Source organism: Protomyctophum bolini (genome assembly GCF_963924005.1).
Source record: "Protomyctophum bolini genome assembly, chromosome: 20".
NCBI lineage: Eukaryota > Metazoa > Chordata > Actinopteri > Myctophiformes > Myctophidae > Protomyctophum > Protomyctophum bolini.
The window spans coordinates 31,136,050-31,152,394 of NC_137881.1; the positions used below are offsets into that span (position 1 = coordinate 31,136,050).

A 16,345-nucleotide genomic window follows, 5' to 3' on the forward strand; every position below is an offset into this window, starting at 1 on the left:
CCCACTTTGACAGGCTGGAATGGCTTAGGGTCGATGACAGAGCACAGCATCTTGCTGGGTCTGTTCCACAAGATTCAATACACCACCAAGATACCAATGTACCTGTCTAAATACTTCCTTAATGTTAACCAAGTCCACACCCACAACACCAGAGGGAGTGCAACAAACTATGTGCAACCCAGATTCGACACAAACAAGGGACTAAATTATTTTAGCTCCTATGCCACCAAAATTTAGTTACTAGTTACTTTGTGGACTTGACTGAAATGGGACATTCTGTACAATGATTACTTTTAATTTTGGTACTTTACGGTACATTTTGATGCCAATACTTTTGTACTTTTGCTCAAGTACATTTTGAATTCTGAATTACTCTTACTTGTAACAGACTAAGGCCTGACTCACACGTGCACAACAGATTGATGTATGCTTGTTGTATGAGACTTATTGACTGATGCAAGCTCACAATGCATTTCCAATGGGAGTCACATGGTTTGACACAGCATTTGTGTTGTATGAGGGGGTGGGGGGCAGTCAAAACACAGCCGAAAGCCGTACAACACAAATGTTGTGTCAAACCATGTGACTTCCATTGGAAATGCATTGGGGCAAGATGTATCACACCCTTTGTATACATCTAGCATGCATCAATGTTGTATGCTAGATCGAAAGGTGTGAGTCGGGCCTAAGACAAATGAGTCCCTTTTCCTCTCTTCCAATATAGTTCCACTGGCCTCTCCCCAGAACCTTCAGGAAGTCGATGTGCCGGTCGTGGGGAACCAGCAGTGTACATGCAGCTACCATGGCCTCACAGACAACATGCTTTGTGCAGGCCTCAATGAAGGAGGAAAGGACTCCTGTCAGGTGACAGATCATACCTTTTCTCTGTCCATCATATCCTTCTATCCAGTGTTGTAGTGCTACTTTTAGAAGTGGGGGGACGTGGCACCCCATTGTATCTGCAAAGATGTTTCATTTAATCATAACGCCCCATAAGACACGTGCGCACACAAATGCACGCGCATTTGCGTGCACAACACACGCAGACACTCACTATAAATATAAACATGCAGACAGATGTCTATATCCTGTTTAGAAACCGGGTTTACCATGCTTAATCGTATCCATAAAAGTAAATAAAAGTCAAAAAACATATCTTTGCCCTAAAATAATTTTAGGCGTGAGAGAAGTGGGGGGTACGTATGATGTTTTATTTAATTTTTTTGTGAAAAGTCATGATGAAATATTATATTACTTCAAGTTGCCATGTATTTGGTGTATATGTGTTTAGTGATGGTATGAGAAAAAGTTTAGTGTTCTCGGCAGGGGTTCTCAACGTTTTTTGCCGGGGACTTATTATAAACGATATCATGAATCTCTCATTTCCTCAGGGAGACTCTGGCGGGCCGATGGTGAGCCGCATGATGAGCAACAGCACGCCACCCCGCTGGGTCCAGTCCGGGGTGGTGAGCTTCGGCCAGGGCTGCGCCCTGCCCAACATCCCGGGAGTCTACGCCCGCGTGTCGCGCTACCAGGACTGGATCAGCATGCACGTCACCTCTGACCCGCCAGGCTTCGTTAGGTTCATGTCCGACGGCATGGACACCGACGTGGGTTTCCAGTGTCCTGGAAGCTGTTAGTTAATTCATTTAACAATTATCAATGTAATTAATTCTGGCCAGGGAAGAACTGAGCACTGGGCATGGGACATTATTTTATATACATGTTTATCTTTTATTAGCTTCCTAAATTCCTAATCTTGTCAGTGCTTTTGAATTGCATTGAGGATTTTCTTTTCATATTAAAATATATTTCCATTTCCCCAACACCAGGCAGTGGGAAGAAAATTGATTCAAGCTGTAGAAAACTACATTAAGTAGTCAAATATGTATTTATAACTAGCTACTTATCTTTTCAAAAGCTGTTATAAAATATTGCTCTTACCCTATCATTACATTAGAAGACACATTAGCTTAACCACATGGGCTGGAAACTGCAGTTTACCCCTCAATAATTACTACTGGAAATTATGTATAATTATGTCATTTTGTTCAAATCTACTTCATTACTTCATCTACTTTTAAGCTCCATGTGGAGGGAATGTGACAGGATCTTCTGGGTTAATTCTTTCTCCAAACTACCCCCATCCCTACCCGCACAACAAAGATTGTGACTGGCTCATTGCTGTCCACTCTGACTATGTCATCTCATTAGCTTTCATCAGGTAAGTAACTTTTTTTGTTATGTTCTTTATCTTTGTCTGGATGGCAAAGCAAATCGCCTGGCATGACTCACTGCTATAGCACTGTGGTGCATGCTATGCAAAACATATATAATAATATCCTATTAGTCTATGGTATTGGTTACTCACCAAAATTATTAGGTTTTTACTAGTTTACACTTTATTACTTGAGTAATATTATGTATTTTTGCCTCTTACTCCCTGTTCTACCCAATTTTAGTAGTAAAGTAATACATAGTTTTAGTCAATACATTTCTCCCCACACACATTGAGTCACTGCTGTATCCTTCGTCCGGCTCCTCCCAACGCTCCCTGCTCACAGGTACAGGTAAAGGTACAGCCCCAGTACGGAGTACGGTGACAAATATCATCCTCCCAGCCTGGCTTCCCTCAAAGCCAGATGCACCGCAGTTGATTCAAAGCCCTAGACTCTGCGGTGGTGGGCAGGCACTTTACCACTGCGCCACCCGAGCGCCCCTTTATTACTTTATATACAATCTTGGAATCCATCTGCAAAAAAGTAAAATAAAAAATGACTCTGCCTCCTTATTATTATTATTATTATTATTATTATTATTATTATTATTATTATTATTATTATTATTAGTTTAGTTTGTACTTTACAAGGATATTGTATAGTAATGCATGGGTTGCACATTCTGGAGTCTCACCAACATTTCACTGCTCTCAGGCATACGTGACAAATATTGTAGTCTCAAGCATACTGTACATGACAAATACTGTACTCTTTGAATCTTACAATCTAAACCTCTTGCGCAATCTGAGAAGACTGGGCACAATAACTTGTTTGTTCATTTTGTTTTGTTTACCACAGCTTTAGCCTTGAGCCCCGCTATGACTTCCTGTCCATCTACGATGGGCCAGACAAGAACAGTCATCTAATTGGTAGCTTTCATGGCAGCAGACTCCCAGAGAACATTGAGAGCACTTCCAACTTTATGCACTTGGCGTTCCATAGTGATCACTCAGTGAGCTACCCTGGCTTTCACTTGGTATACAAAGGTAGTTGTGGGGTCTGTCTCTCAAGTGGGATTCTGCCGTGCATTATAATGCAAAAGATTATGTGTATGGATGACTGAAAATCGGTTCTGATGTTGCAGTGGGATTTAGTTGGATGTGTGTTGTATACGTATGTATGCGAGAATTTGCAATTGGAAGGATGTTACGCAACTAATGTCTCTGATGTCGATGCCAACTGCGAGAAGAGCCGCTGATACACCCTTGGTCATTTTCATTTAGTTTCACAAACGACAAAGTGTAATACTTTTTAATACGACAGTTTTGTCAAATGGGTGCTCAATTTGAACCTGACTTACTTACAATACTGCCAAACTTCACCAGTTCCCTCCTCCTGCCTGCATCTGGGATCTCTCAAGCAGAAACGATGAACCGGAAGCAGTGGGACAACAATCTGATATCTCCACAATAATTTTGAGTTGTAGTCTTGTTAGGTTGTGTTTACATTTGTGCTGTGGCACAGCTTCATTATGTCATCAGTCTCACGTTGATCCCGCCTCTAGTGGCCGCAGTACATCATCTCTGCTCGAGAGACACCAGACTAGGGTTCCCCAATAGGCGGCCCGCGGGCCGAGCGCCCCCTTGTGGCCCCTGGAGGAATAAACAAAACAAAAACCTTGACCTCGGACTCGGCCCCCAGCCTGGTACCGTAGTCATGAACGCAGCATGACATAATTGTATGCTGCACGGAAATGCTCCATATTAATCTGTGCTGTGTACTGATGAGACTTCTTTACTAATGTCTTTCTTTGCTATGAATTTCAGACTCTGCACAACAACCGTGGTCTGCGTCTGGTAAGCATCCAGGTTTATCTGCACCGTTTGTCTTTAATTTCAGGCTGTTACTCACAACAGGCATCAAAATATGTGTCTGGCAAGCATCCAGGATTAGCAGCACTGTTTAAGCTCATTAAATTTCTCACTTTTAAGGCATCTAAAATAACTGCTTATTTTTCTAAAGAGCTCAGAGTATGCTCATCATCTCTTGTCAGGCAAGCATCTCCATATTTCCATATATTAGTTTATCGCATGACAGTGTTGTGCAAAAGAAGAACGCGTCACAAAGGGCATTGTTTTCTGGAAAGTAACCAGGGGTCATCGATTTGCCCGTACCACCCACCCTCTCCCGACCCCTAGCGCACCTCGGACCAAATGTGTCCGTGGCAAAGACTTGTCGGGGCATATTTTAGATTTTCTTTTTTGCACACATTATATTTTCTGAGGTGGGTGGGTCTTTCAGTACCTCCATGATGCTCAGTGACATCATAGAACGTAGGTTTGTTTCCCTGCCCACATCCCTGTTTTTTATTTTCTACAGGCAGGTGTTCAGGTGAATTTCACCCGTGTTTAGCCCGTGTTTCTCTCGCTCATTTCATGTACCAGGAATGGGTGGATAAAAGGTTCCCAGCTTCATTATTATTATTTTTCACTGACTTTGCTCCCCTATGATATACAGTAGGGCCCCCCATAATATCTACTTTGCGTGTGTTTTTAACATTGGGTAAAATATACCTGAGTTTAGTGATGGTGTGACAAAAAGGATGTTTAGCGTTCTAGGATTAATACGGACCACGATGGAAACAAGTCCCCAGGACTTTTTGTGCGTTATCGTTTTAGCCCTTGGGGCCCTATTTTTGTCAGTGCTTTACCCCGTGTCCCTAAACTTCGTCTTTTTTTGAAAAACATTAAAAAATTGTTCAACTAGTTATTGTCACAGCCCCCTGTAGCTTGGCCTACCAGGGTCTGTGCTTCCTACTCTACCTGTCTCCACAAGGCCTGCAGGTTGGGGAATTGGGTGCCAATCAGTACATTGGGAGCACCTGCCAGTATCCCCAGTGTGCTGGGAGATATATATATATATATAATAGCAGATTGACAAAGCTGCACAATGCATAAAATCTCTTTTTGCTACTTTTACACGCCGCAAAGTCTAACGTAGGGATGAATCGATGAAAGATCATGAAATATGGAGATGTGTTTCTACTTGACAGTAATGATACAGTATGCACGCATGGTAAGATACAAGAAAGATATCAAGTATATAGTATTTATTTATGCAGCAATGTACTTTCAAATAGAATATGTTAGACTCGTACAACAATCTTATATGACTAACTTGCAATACTTGCTGTGCTCTGTTTTATCAAGTGTAGAGGAGGATTAAAGTGGTATTTAATTGGTACCGAATTTGCAGCTCAACAAACGCTAATTAATCCTAGTATGTGATGGAGGACAATTTCACCATACATTTAAATCTTCTCTCGGTATGATTATTGTGAGCGATTTAACCGCGATAAACAATAACGATTATGGTCCCATCCCAAACTAGTAGAAGTGATAATAATCGTCATCTTCAGTACACATGATGAGTGTGTTGTTTTGTTAAGTGTGCGGCCAGGCTCCCATGAACCAGAAGATCGTCGGAGGGCAGACCGCGCCGCCTGGCAGCTGGCCATGGACGGTCAGCATACAGTCTTCCTACGGTCATTTCTGCGGAGGTTCCCTCATCAACAGTGAATGGGTGCTGTCCGCTGCCCACTGCTTCCCAAAGTGAGACATCATTTAATTAATTGAAATCATTAATAATAAATCCTTGTTTTTTGCACGTCATTAGTGCAAAGTAGAAAGGTCCAATTTTTTAGAAAATTGCTTATTTACAAGCTCACAAGGCATTGCGATGTGACGTGTTATCAAAATATTTTAGTTAAATAATTCACAAATTTATAGAATAATATAGAAACAATATCGATAGTTGAATCCCTAGTCCACTTAACTATCAGTGTTCATATACCTAAAGGGTTGTGTGCGTTTTGCATGTGCGTGTGTGAAATCATCATCATACCAGGAAGTGGCAATTCATTGTTTACAAACATTGGGACTGGGCACACGGGTGACTGTTTCATGTAATCAATTCCCAACAGATCTCCAAACCTGTTGTTTTGGGGAGCGCTGGTTTCAGTCCATTCAACCTCCTCTTGTGAGTTGGCTAGTGAGGTGCACCCTAGGAGACGGCTACGTTTACATGAGCAGTTAAATCCCCTTTTCATTCCGAATAGAAGTTCAATCCTATTAAACGTTGTTATGTAAACACCTACAAAAACTTACATCCGAATGAAAACGCTCGATGCGATCTAAAAGCCATTCCGATGTCACTGGCCGGATTTCTCCGATTTTCAATGCGATTGAAAGAAATTTGACTCATGTATACACTGCTTCGGATGTAAATTCATTCTGGTCTTTCTGAGCATGCTCCAATAAGGCGCTCATATCCAAGGCGCGCCGTCGGCGCCGAGGAGTTTGCACATAGAGCGCGTTATTTCGTTCCTTTTTTCAGATCCGAAATCGACAAAAAAAAACGTGGAGCAGCAGCAGATGATCTGTGTGTGTGTGTGTGTGTGTGTGTGTGTGTGTGTGTGTGTGTTCAACGGTCTCTCTCTCTCTCTCTCTCAAAAATAACGAGCGACCCGATACAATAATAATCATCAGTGTTGCGTTGCGTGCCCTGGCCGTGCTGTAGATACAAAGTAGTAGTACAAATAAAAACGAGATGATCGCCTTCCCAGGGGAGAAGCGGAGCCGCAGCGGGTGGGGAAAAAAAGACGGTAAACACTAAACATATATGCCCGCGCCGCCCCTATCCAACCAGCAGCCTTCCCTGCCCCGACGCTAATGCGGAATGAAATGATGGGATCTAAAAGTTTCGTCCATGTAAACAATCATTCGGAATGACCATTTCCAATGTAAACACGCACGCAAAAACATTACATCGGATGTATTTTATTCGGAAGTATTTATTCTGAATGATCAGCCTGCATGTAAACGTGGCCAATACTTCAAAGCCCAACAGTATTGCACACAGAGAACAGCTGATATACAAGCTCACATCGCATCGCAGATGCGACTGTTGTGAGCGTAAGAGGTCTGCGTGCGCGACACTATTGCGGAACGAAGCATACATTATACTTGATGGGCTGCAGGTGCGCGTGCAGCCGTGCACAAATAGGCTCTGCTGCCGTTCCTCCCGTTCTTATGACAGCGACTGGAGGTGTGGTTTTGAGGACAACTGTTTTGAATTGCTATTATTGTTCAAACACAACAGAAACCAGGGATTATATATTTCAAGGGCGAGAGATCACAATAAAAATCCAGTTAGTGCCGTTAGAACTTTTCCATTGCATCTTATGAGAGGTGGTGTTCTTCTGCTGCCGTGATGCGCGCGCATGCTGTTGCTTATCAGTGTGACGTCGTCTGTTAAGGCGTCTATAGTAATATCTACGCCTATAATAAACTCAATTTACCACTCAATTTACCACTCACTTTATGTATGTGCATACCTCATGTAATTCATTGTTACCCCCTCCTCCACACACTCTCTTGCAGCCCTGATCCCAATAACAACTATATCATCTTCTTGGGCCGCCAGTCCCAAGAATTGATGAACCCCAATGAGGTGAACCGCACGGTGGTGCAGATCATCAACCATCCTCAGTACGACCAGATGTCGAATGACAACGACATGGCTCTGCTGAGGCTCTCCCACCCCGTCACCTTCACGCCGTACATCCGCCCGGTCTGTCTGGCGGCGACGAACAGCACCTTCTACAGTGGAACTATGAGCTGGGTGACTGGCTGGGGGACGGAAGGTAGTGGTGGTGAGTAATAAGGCGGGTGCATGCATGTGTTTGGTCCAACGCACTAACAGTCCGACAGGCATTAGTCCCAAACACATTAGTCCGACAGACACCCTACCCAAAACCCGAAACCTAATCCTAACCTCACAGGAAAATCACGGGTGAGTTTTAACCGGCAGCTCCATGTCAGGACTCTGGAGCCACGGGTGAGTCTTAACCAGCAAAGCATAATATGCATACAACATAAAAACCCAACAAAACAAGCTAAGAAATATTGTTACTGCTATGACCAAATCAGCTAAAAGAAACTTTATCAATGATAAAGCTGAGGAAAACGAAAACAATCCTCGGGAGCTATGGAAGCTACTCAACAACCAACTATAGGCTGCGGTCAGAAACTGAAAACCAGGTTTTCAAACATAAACATCAAATCGAACGACACTCTCATCACTGACAAGCTTGATGTGGCCAACTACTTGAACATCTTCTTTACAAACATAGCAACAACGCTGGTTAACAAACTGTCCTCCCACTCTGGGCTCTTTGGTGTAGAGCACATTAAAACCTTCTACAGAAACCTAGGTGTTTGTAAAGACGATTTTAAACTAGTTATGGTAACAACTGATGAGGTACTTAAGAAATTGAGTGCCCTCCAACCCCACAAGGCCACTGGCCATGACAATATTCCCTCCGAATTTCTCAGAGACTCGGCCATCTCTATAGCTCCAATCATCACCCACATAGTAAACCTCTCCATCAAACAGGGACAGGTCCCCCAAGATTTAAATCTGCCCAAAGTAACCCCCTTGCACAAGAAAGGGAGTAAATTAGACTACCGCCCTATTTCTCTTCTAAGCTCCATCTCAAAAGTGATGGAAAAAATAGTCTATGAACAGGTTGAAAAGTATCTAGCAACAAATAAATTAATGTACGAGTTCCAATCTGGCTTCAGAACATCCCACTCCACTGACACATGCCTCCTCTATTTGAGCGACCACATCAAACATGCTGGCAAATACTGCGGCATGGTCATGCTGGACCTCCAAAAGGCTTTTGACACAGTGAACCACTCCATACTGGTTAACAAACTAAAAGCAATTGGTTTTGATAGCACATCAGTGAGCTGGATGCAATCCTACCTGGAGGGTAGAGAACAGATGGTGGAGGTGAACGGAACACTGCCCCCCCCTCCCAGTGAGCTGTGGTGTTCCACAAGGAAGCATACGGCCTTTACTGTTCCTAATATATGTAAACGACATGACATCAGCTTGTGACTGCAACTTGTTTCTGTTCGCAGATGACTCAGCACTGCTAGTCTCGGACAGGAACAAACTGCAAGTTGAAAAGGCCCTCGGCTCTGAACTCGGTAGAATCTGCACCTGGCTCGCTGATACACTATCTTTACACCTGGGAAAAACTGAATCCATTCCCTTTGGATCAAATAGTAATCTCAGCAAGGCAGATGGCTTCTTGGTTAGAGTGGGTGACAATATTATCACACGAAAAGATGAAATTACCTACCTAGGTTCCATCCTGGAGGCTAATCTTTCCGGTGATAAAATGGCCACCGCAACCTGATCAAAAAAGTCAACCAAAGAACAAGATTCCTTTACAGGATCTCCTCACTGGTCAACAAAAACACCTTGAAGACCCTAACAGGAGCCCTCGTACAAGGGTTCATTGACTATGCATGCACCTCTTGGTACCACAGCACCTCAAAGGCCCTTAAAACAAGGCTCCAGACTTCCCAAAACCAACTGGTCAGGCTCCTATTTGGCCTCACCCCCGAACCCACCTCAGCCCTGCCCACTTTGACAGGCTGGAATGGCTTAGGGTCGATGACAGAGTACAGCATCTTGCAATGCGTCTGTTCCACAAGATTCAATACACCACCAAGATACCAATGTACCTGTCTAAATACTTCCTTAATGTTAACCAAGTCCACACCCACAACACCAGAGGGAGTGCAACAAACCATGTGCAACCCAGATTCGGTAAAAACAAGGGACTAAATTATTTTAGCTCCTATGCCACCAAAATGGGTAATGCCCTACCAACAGTCATTAAGACATGCGAATCCCTTGACTGGCCCCCGTAAAAATCTGAATCCCCCACAACCACCCACCCCTTTTTCCCCTCACTGTATACTGTATGTTTATTTTCCCTTTTTTACCTCCTTTATGATGAATTTCTGTTCTGTTCTTTTTGGCTATATACACTGCGCAAAAAGCATGGAATACGGAAGTGTATATTACAGGAAACTCCCTACAGTGTCCATAATTGCCCGTTAACTCCTCTTTTCACGCAGTGATAGAAGTGTCTATTTGTACGTCTCTAAATGTTTTGATGATTTTAACAAGGTGGACCCTCTTGTAAACAAGTGTAATGCTTTATTGGGTCGTCCACTCACAGTTAACAGTCTTTGTATTGAGTTGTGCTTGAAATGTACTGTAATTCTGCAAACTGTTAATAAATATTTCAATCAATCAATCAATGGCATGACATACAGGTATGCAACAACATATTATGTTGTCGGACTGTTGCATGTTCGACTATGTTAGAACAGACCTTGAAGTCCGTGGTGGAAAGGAAAGTAACTAAGTACATTTACTTAAATAATATACTTACTGTAAGTATAATTTTGAGGTATTTGTAGTTTACTTAGTATTTCCAATACTTTTACTTCTAGGATCCAAATATTGTACTTTTACTCCACTACATGTATTTGAAAGCTTTAGTTACTAGTTACTTTGTGGACTTCGACCATTTGGAAACGGCCAATCTATAAGCTCACACTGCCTCGCGATGCGACGCATTGTGAGCTTGTAGATCTGCTATTTTCAAATGATCTTTGAAAACTTGAAATTGGACATTCTGTACAATGATTTTAATTTTGGTACTTTACGGTACATTTTGATGCCAATACTTTTGTACTTTTGCTCAAGTACATTTTGAATTCTGAATTACTCTTACTTGTAACAGACTAAGGCCTGACTCACACGTGCACAACAGATTGATGTATGCTTGTTGTATGAGACTTATTGACTGATGCAAGCTCACAATGCATTTCCAATGGGAGTCACATGGTTTGACACGACATTTGTGTTGTATGAGGGGGTGGGGGGCAGTCGAAACACAGCCGAAAGCCGTACAACACAAATGTTGTGTCAAACCATGTGACTTCCATTGGAAATGCATAATTGGGGCAAGATGTATCACACCCTTTGTATACATCTAGCATGCATCAATGTTGTATGCTAGATCGAAAGGTGTGAGTCGGGCCTAAGACAAATGAGTCCCTTTTCCTCTCTTCCATTATAGTTCCACTGGCCTCTCCCCAGAACCTTCAGGAAGTCGATGTGCCGGTCGTGGGGAACCAGCAGTGTACATGCAGCTACTATGACCTCACAGACAACATGCTTTGTGCTGGCCTCAATGAAGGAGGAAAGGACTCCTGTCAGGTGACAGATCATACTTTTTCTCTGTCCATCATATCCTTCTATCCAATGTTGTAGTCAGTGGCGTGCACAGACATTTAGAGGGGCAGGTGCTCAAGTGAAAAAAAGGGCACCTTGTGCAGTGAGTGGAACCGGCTGGTTGCCATTTTGGGGCGGTAACCCATTTTGGTGTTAGCATTATGTTATGCTTTCTACAAGCTCATAGCGTGCCACCGAGTGTCGCGCTACGAGCTTGTAGTTCTGCTATTTATTTATTTTATCGAAGAACCACTGACACAGAAACATAGCTTTAGATTGTGGGGGCCTAAATAATATAATAGAAGCGTTTATATCAAGAATTGATCAATGTCACCATGGTCCACACACTATAAATTAAGAAAAAATCACACCTGTGTGAACCGAGTTGTGCAACTCCCCTCTCTCCCCCCCTCCTCTCTCTCTCTCTCTCTCTCTCTCTCTCTGCTCCGTCAGATTAGCTTTATTATGGATATCAATCTGCGTCGCTGAGAACTATCTTTTCATTATTATTTTGGCTCGGCCTTTCCTTCTTTAGCGAACCTAGACAGTTCATTATTATTTTGGCCCGGCCTTTCCTTCTTTAGTGAACCTAGACAGTCAGAATTTGGATTTGCGTCCAGCAGGTGGCAGCCATGTCACATACTTCTCTCGTTCCAATTTCACGCATGCGCACACCACTCGTGCTCACACAGGTACACAAACAGGTACACAAGTACACGGCCATTGCTGGTTGTAGGAGTGGTTGCACCACTCAAAAAGAAAAAAACTTTTTTTCTTTTTTTTTTTTAACAGCACATTGCCAAAAGGGCAGGGGTTGCTCTAGCACCCCCTAGTGTCTATCTGTGCACGCCACTGGTTGTAGTGCTACTTTTAGAAGTGGGGGGACGTGGCACCCCATTGTATCTGCAAAGATGTTTCATTTAATCATAACGCCCCATAAGCCACGTGCGCAAACACATGCACGCGCATTTGCGTGCACAACACATGCAGACACTCACTATAAAACATGCAGACAGACGTCTATAGCCTGTTTAGAAACCGGGTTTACCATGCTTAATCGTATCCATAAAAGTAAATGAAAGTCAAAAAAACATATCTTTGCCATAAAATAGTTTTAGGCGTGAGAGAAGTGGGGGATACGTATGATGTTTTATTTTATTTGTTTGTGAAAAGTCATGATGAAATATTATATTACCTCAAGTTGCCATGTATTTGGTGTATATGTGTTTAGTGATGGTATGACAAAAAGGATGTTTAGTGTTCTCGGGCAGGGGTTCTCAACGTTTTTTTGCCGGGGACTTATTATAAACGATATCATGAATCTCTCATTTCCTCAGGGAGACTCTGGCGGGCCGATGGTGAGCCGCATGATGAGCAACAGCACGCCACCCCGCTGGGTCCAGTCCGGGGTGGTGAGCTTCGGCTTGGGCTGCGCCCTGCCCAACATCCCGGGAGTCTACGCCCGGGTGTCGCGCTACCAGGACTGGATCAGCATGCACGTCACCTCTGACCCGCCAGGCTTCGTTAGGTTCATGTCCGACGGCATGGACACCGACGTGGATTTCCAGTGTCCTACACAACCACCCATGACCACATACCCACCATGGCCACCCATGACCACCCATGACCCTGAACCATCCCCGGGGCCAGCCACCACATACCCACCGTGGCCACCCATGACCACCTATGGCCCCGTATACCCACCGGGGTGGACCACGCGCCCACCACCACCCATTAAACCGTGTGAGAGTCTCTTTTGTGGCGGCCCAAACACCGTCCATTTGACGTACTTCACGTATGTCTTAACTCTCGCACTGATGCTCTACACCGTGGCTGGTTTTGCATAAGGGCTTTTCAAGGCACCAAGTTGCATTACGTTAAGTTACGTTGGCCATAGGGGAACCTCTCATTGTTTATTTTATTGTGTGGATTTGGTTGTTTAAAGCCCCATTGTGCGATACATAGCCTATAGATAGATAGATAGATAGATAGATAGATAGATAGATAGATAGATAGATAGATAGATAGATAGATAGATAGATAGATAGATAGATAGATAGATAACTTTATTGGATTGGCAGTTAAAAAAAAAAAATCTATTTAGAAAACATCAACATGGACTATACACAAAAAAAGCAAAAGCTTGTTTCCATTGTGGTCCACCATGTAACATAAAACCTACCACAGGCTCAAAACGGTCTCAAACTCAACATAAAAACAAGCACGTTGACAATCCAATGTGTCTATTACATATTGCACAATGTGGCTTTAACATATAAGGGATTGTTCACTCTAGCCCTGGGGGTCAAAAGTATGTTGCTTAGATTCTAATTGCAACTACCGGTACTGTAATTTTGTATCTTATGAAGATATGTTGAATGCTAAAACTATTGCTAAAACTATTAAAGTTTTACTTTTATTCCAATGTCCATTTGCAAACTTTGTCTGTCTCTTTGTCTGTCTCTTGAATCTGCAATCGCACAGAAAGAAATCAACAGTAATTACAATATTGATATCAGGTTAGAGCCACTAATGAGGAAAATGTAGGCATGGTGATTTGGTGTAATATGTGAAAGTCGGGACCGGGGACCCCTAGGGTCCTTGTGGGGGCTCCAGGGGGTCCCCAGCAAATGTGTTAACACAGCATCAAAATCGGATTAACCACGGTAATCCTATTTAATACTTACTAGGCCTACTTAAAAATCACTGATCTGTAGATTTTTTAAACATTTAGAAATGGTTTAACACAAATCTTCTCTCCTGGGGGTCCCTGGCACATCGTTTCAGGTGGTGGGTCCCCGGCCATATAGCGGTCCCTGACATGAAAAGGTTTGAGATTGAACAATAATTAAATTTGTGGTCAAATTTGACTGAGGGACTGCCATTGGATTTATTTATTTTTTGTCATATGAAAGCAGGGAATCATAACTTCAAATTGACATATTGGTTGCATTTATTTCATATTTACATACGATTTCAGCTCGTATCATGAATGCACTCACGTTCTCCCCTCTCATTCTGGTCTCTCTCCCCATGCAGCTTCCATAGTGACAGACTGTAATACGTCTCGTCAATGATGCTGTTGACAGCATTAATGAAAGTGAAGGTATACATACTGCGAAAACAAACCACCCAAAACACAATTCAAAGGAATTGCCTTTGGCACGCACTGCTCTCTTTTGTTCTTTTGTTCTCTTCTGTGCAGCCTTTACCCGTATGCAATCATACGTGTCAAGTGACACCAGATCTGCTTCTTCCATTGAAATCTTTCAATAGATTAAGAACATTTCCTTATAATGGTGACTCAACCAGGCAATCCGGTATAGCTTCCCTTGAGATTCTACCTCCCTTTTCTGTGGAAGTTCTTGACGTCTGACTTCCCAGTAAGTTCTGACAACATCGACACGTCATCATATATCATTTACTGCATTGTTTCTCACCTTGTGGTCAATACAATAAATTAAAATACAAATCTTCACTTTCCTACATTACTAAATGCATGGTCAGGGACCACATGCAATACCTTCACGGACCACCAGTGGTCCACGGACCACCTGTTGAAAACCCATGCTATAGAGCGGGGCAGTCCCTCCCCCTTTCAGAACAACGAACGGCCCAGGAAATGAAACCCCAATGCATTCTCCCATCGGCACTTTCTTATTTAATTTATTTAAAGACGGTTACGCCGCGGATAAAGCCAACTCGGATCGTGACAAATCATGACAATGAACACAATGTTTTGGGCCGATCAAATCATTAGAAAGAAGAAAAGAAAGTCAGGAGACAACACTATTTGTTTTGTTTTTCGTCTTATAAATTATTTGATCCGCCCAAAACATTGTGTTCATTGTCATGATTTGTCACGATCCGAGTTGGCTTTGTCCGCGGCGTAACCGTCTTTAAATAAATTAAATAAGAAAGTGCCGATGGGAGAATGCATTGGGGTTTCATTTCCTGGGCCGTTCGTTGTTCTGAAAGGGGGAGGGACTGCCCCGCTCTATAGAGGGTCATCTGTCGACATAGTTGATAACTTTAAATTCCTGGGCATGTACATAATCACAGACACATTCACATGGTCACTCAACAACGAGTACATCCTCAAGAAGGCGCAGCAGCGACTGTACTTTCTGAGGCGCCTTAAAAATGTTGGCTTAAGTACAAAAGGACTAGTGAATTTTTATCGCTGTATAATTGAAAGTGTCTTAACTGGCTCAGTGTGGTACGTGTAACACGACCGCTCAGGATTGCAATAGGTTGCAGAGGACCGTTAAAACAGCAGCTAAAATCATCGGCACTACAGAATGACCCAGTCTCCATAACATCTACACCACTCGCTGTATGAAAAAAGCCCATAACATCATGGAAGACACCAGCCACCCCGCAAATACCCTGTTCAAACTACTCCCTTCCGAAAAAACGCTACCAGAGCATCAAATCTCGTACCACCCGTCTCAGTAACAGTTTTTACCCCCAGGCAGTCAGGCTGCTGAACAGCTGACCTTGAACTGTATTGCACTTCACTTCACTTGCACTTTTCTTTTCCTGTTTTTTGTCTTTTTCTTGCACTATAGATGAGAGTGCTCTGAGCAAAATAATTGTCATTGTATGTACAGTATACTCTGTATCTATACAAATGACAAATAAACCTGAACCTGAACCTGAACCTGAACCTGAGAAGCAACCTACAGCCTCTAATTATGATGCAAAAAAGAGCATTAAGAATAGTTCATAAGGTAGGCTATTATAATCCTACAAATGAACTGTTCTTAAGGTCCTCTACACTGCAGTTCTTAGATTGAGTTGAATTTAAATCGGGACAAATTATGTACAAAGTAAGGAATAAACTACTTCCTGTCAATATTTTACAATTGTTCACGGATAGGGAGGGACGCTACCAGTTAAGATGGGACCTAAACTTCCAACAACCCTGTGTTAATACCACCCGGAAGAGCATGTGT

At 42.9% G+C, this 16,345-nt stretch overlaps 1 protein-coding gene across 1 annotated transcript in view; it reads left to right on the forward strand.

Annotated features, from left to right (window-relative positions):
* Positions 1–16,345, forward strand: part of LOC308335327 (transmembrane protease serine 9-like) — a gene marked incomplete at both ends in the record, with an annotated part of 41,732 nt that overhangs the window by 12,403 nt on the left and 12,984 nt on the right. Inside the window, 9 exons of the mRNA XM_080792345.1 lie at positions 725–864; positions 1,392–1,635; positions 2,167–2,224; positions 3,078–3,231; positions 4,046–4,075; positions 5,679–5,830; positions 7,661–7,932; positions 11,233–11,372; positions 12,725–13,081. Of these exons, the coding sequence (XP_080648471.1) occupies positions 725–864; positions 1,392–1,635; positions 2,167–2,224; positions 3,078–3,231; positions 4,046–4,075; positions 5,679–5,830; positions 7,661–7,932; positions 11,233–11,372; positions 12,725–13,081 (1,547 nt within the window). The remainder of the gene's footprint in view (positions 1–724; positions 865–1,391; positions 1,636–2,166; positions 2,225–3,077; positions 3,232–4,045; positions 4,076–5,678; positions 5,831–7,660; positions 7,933–11,232; positions 11,373–12,724; positions 13,082–16,345) is intronic.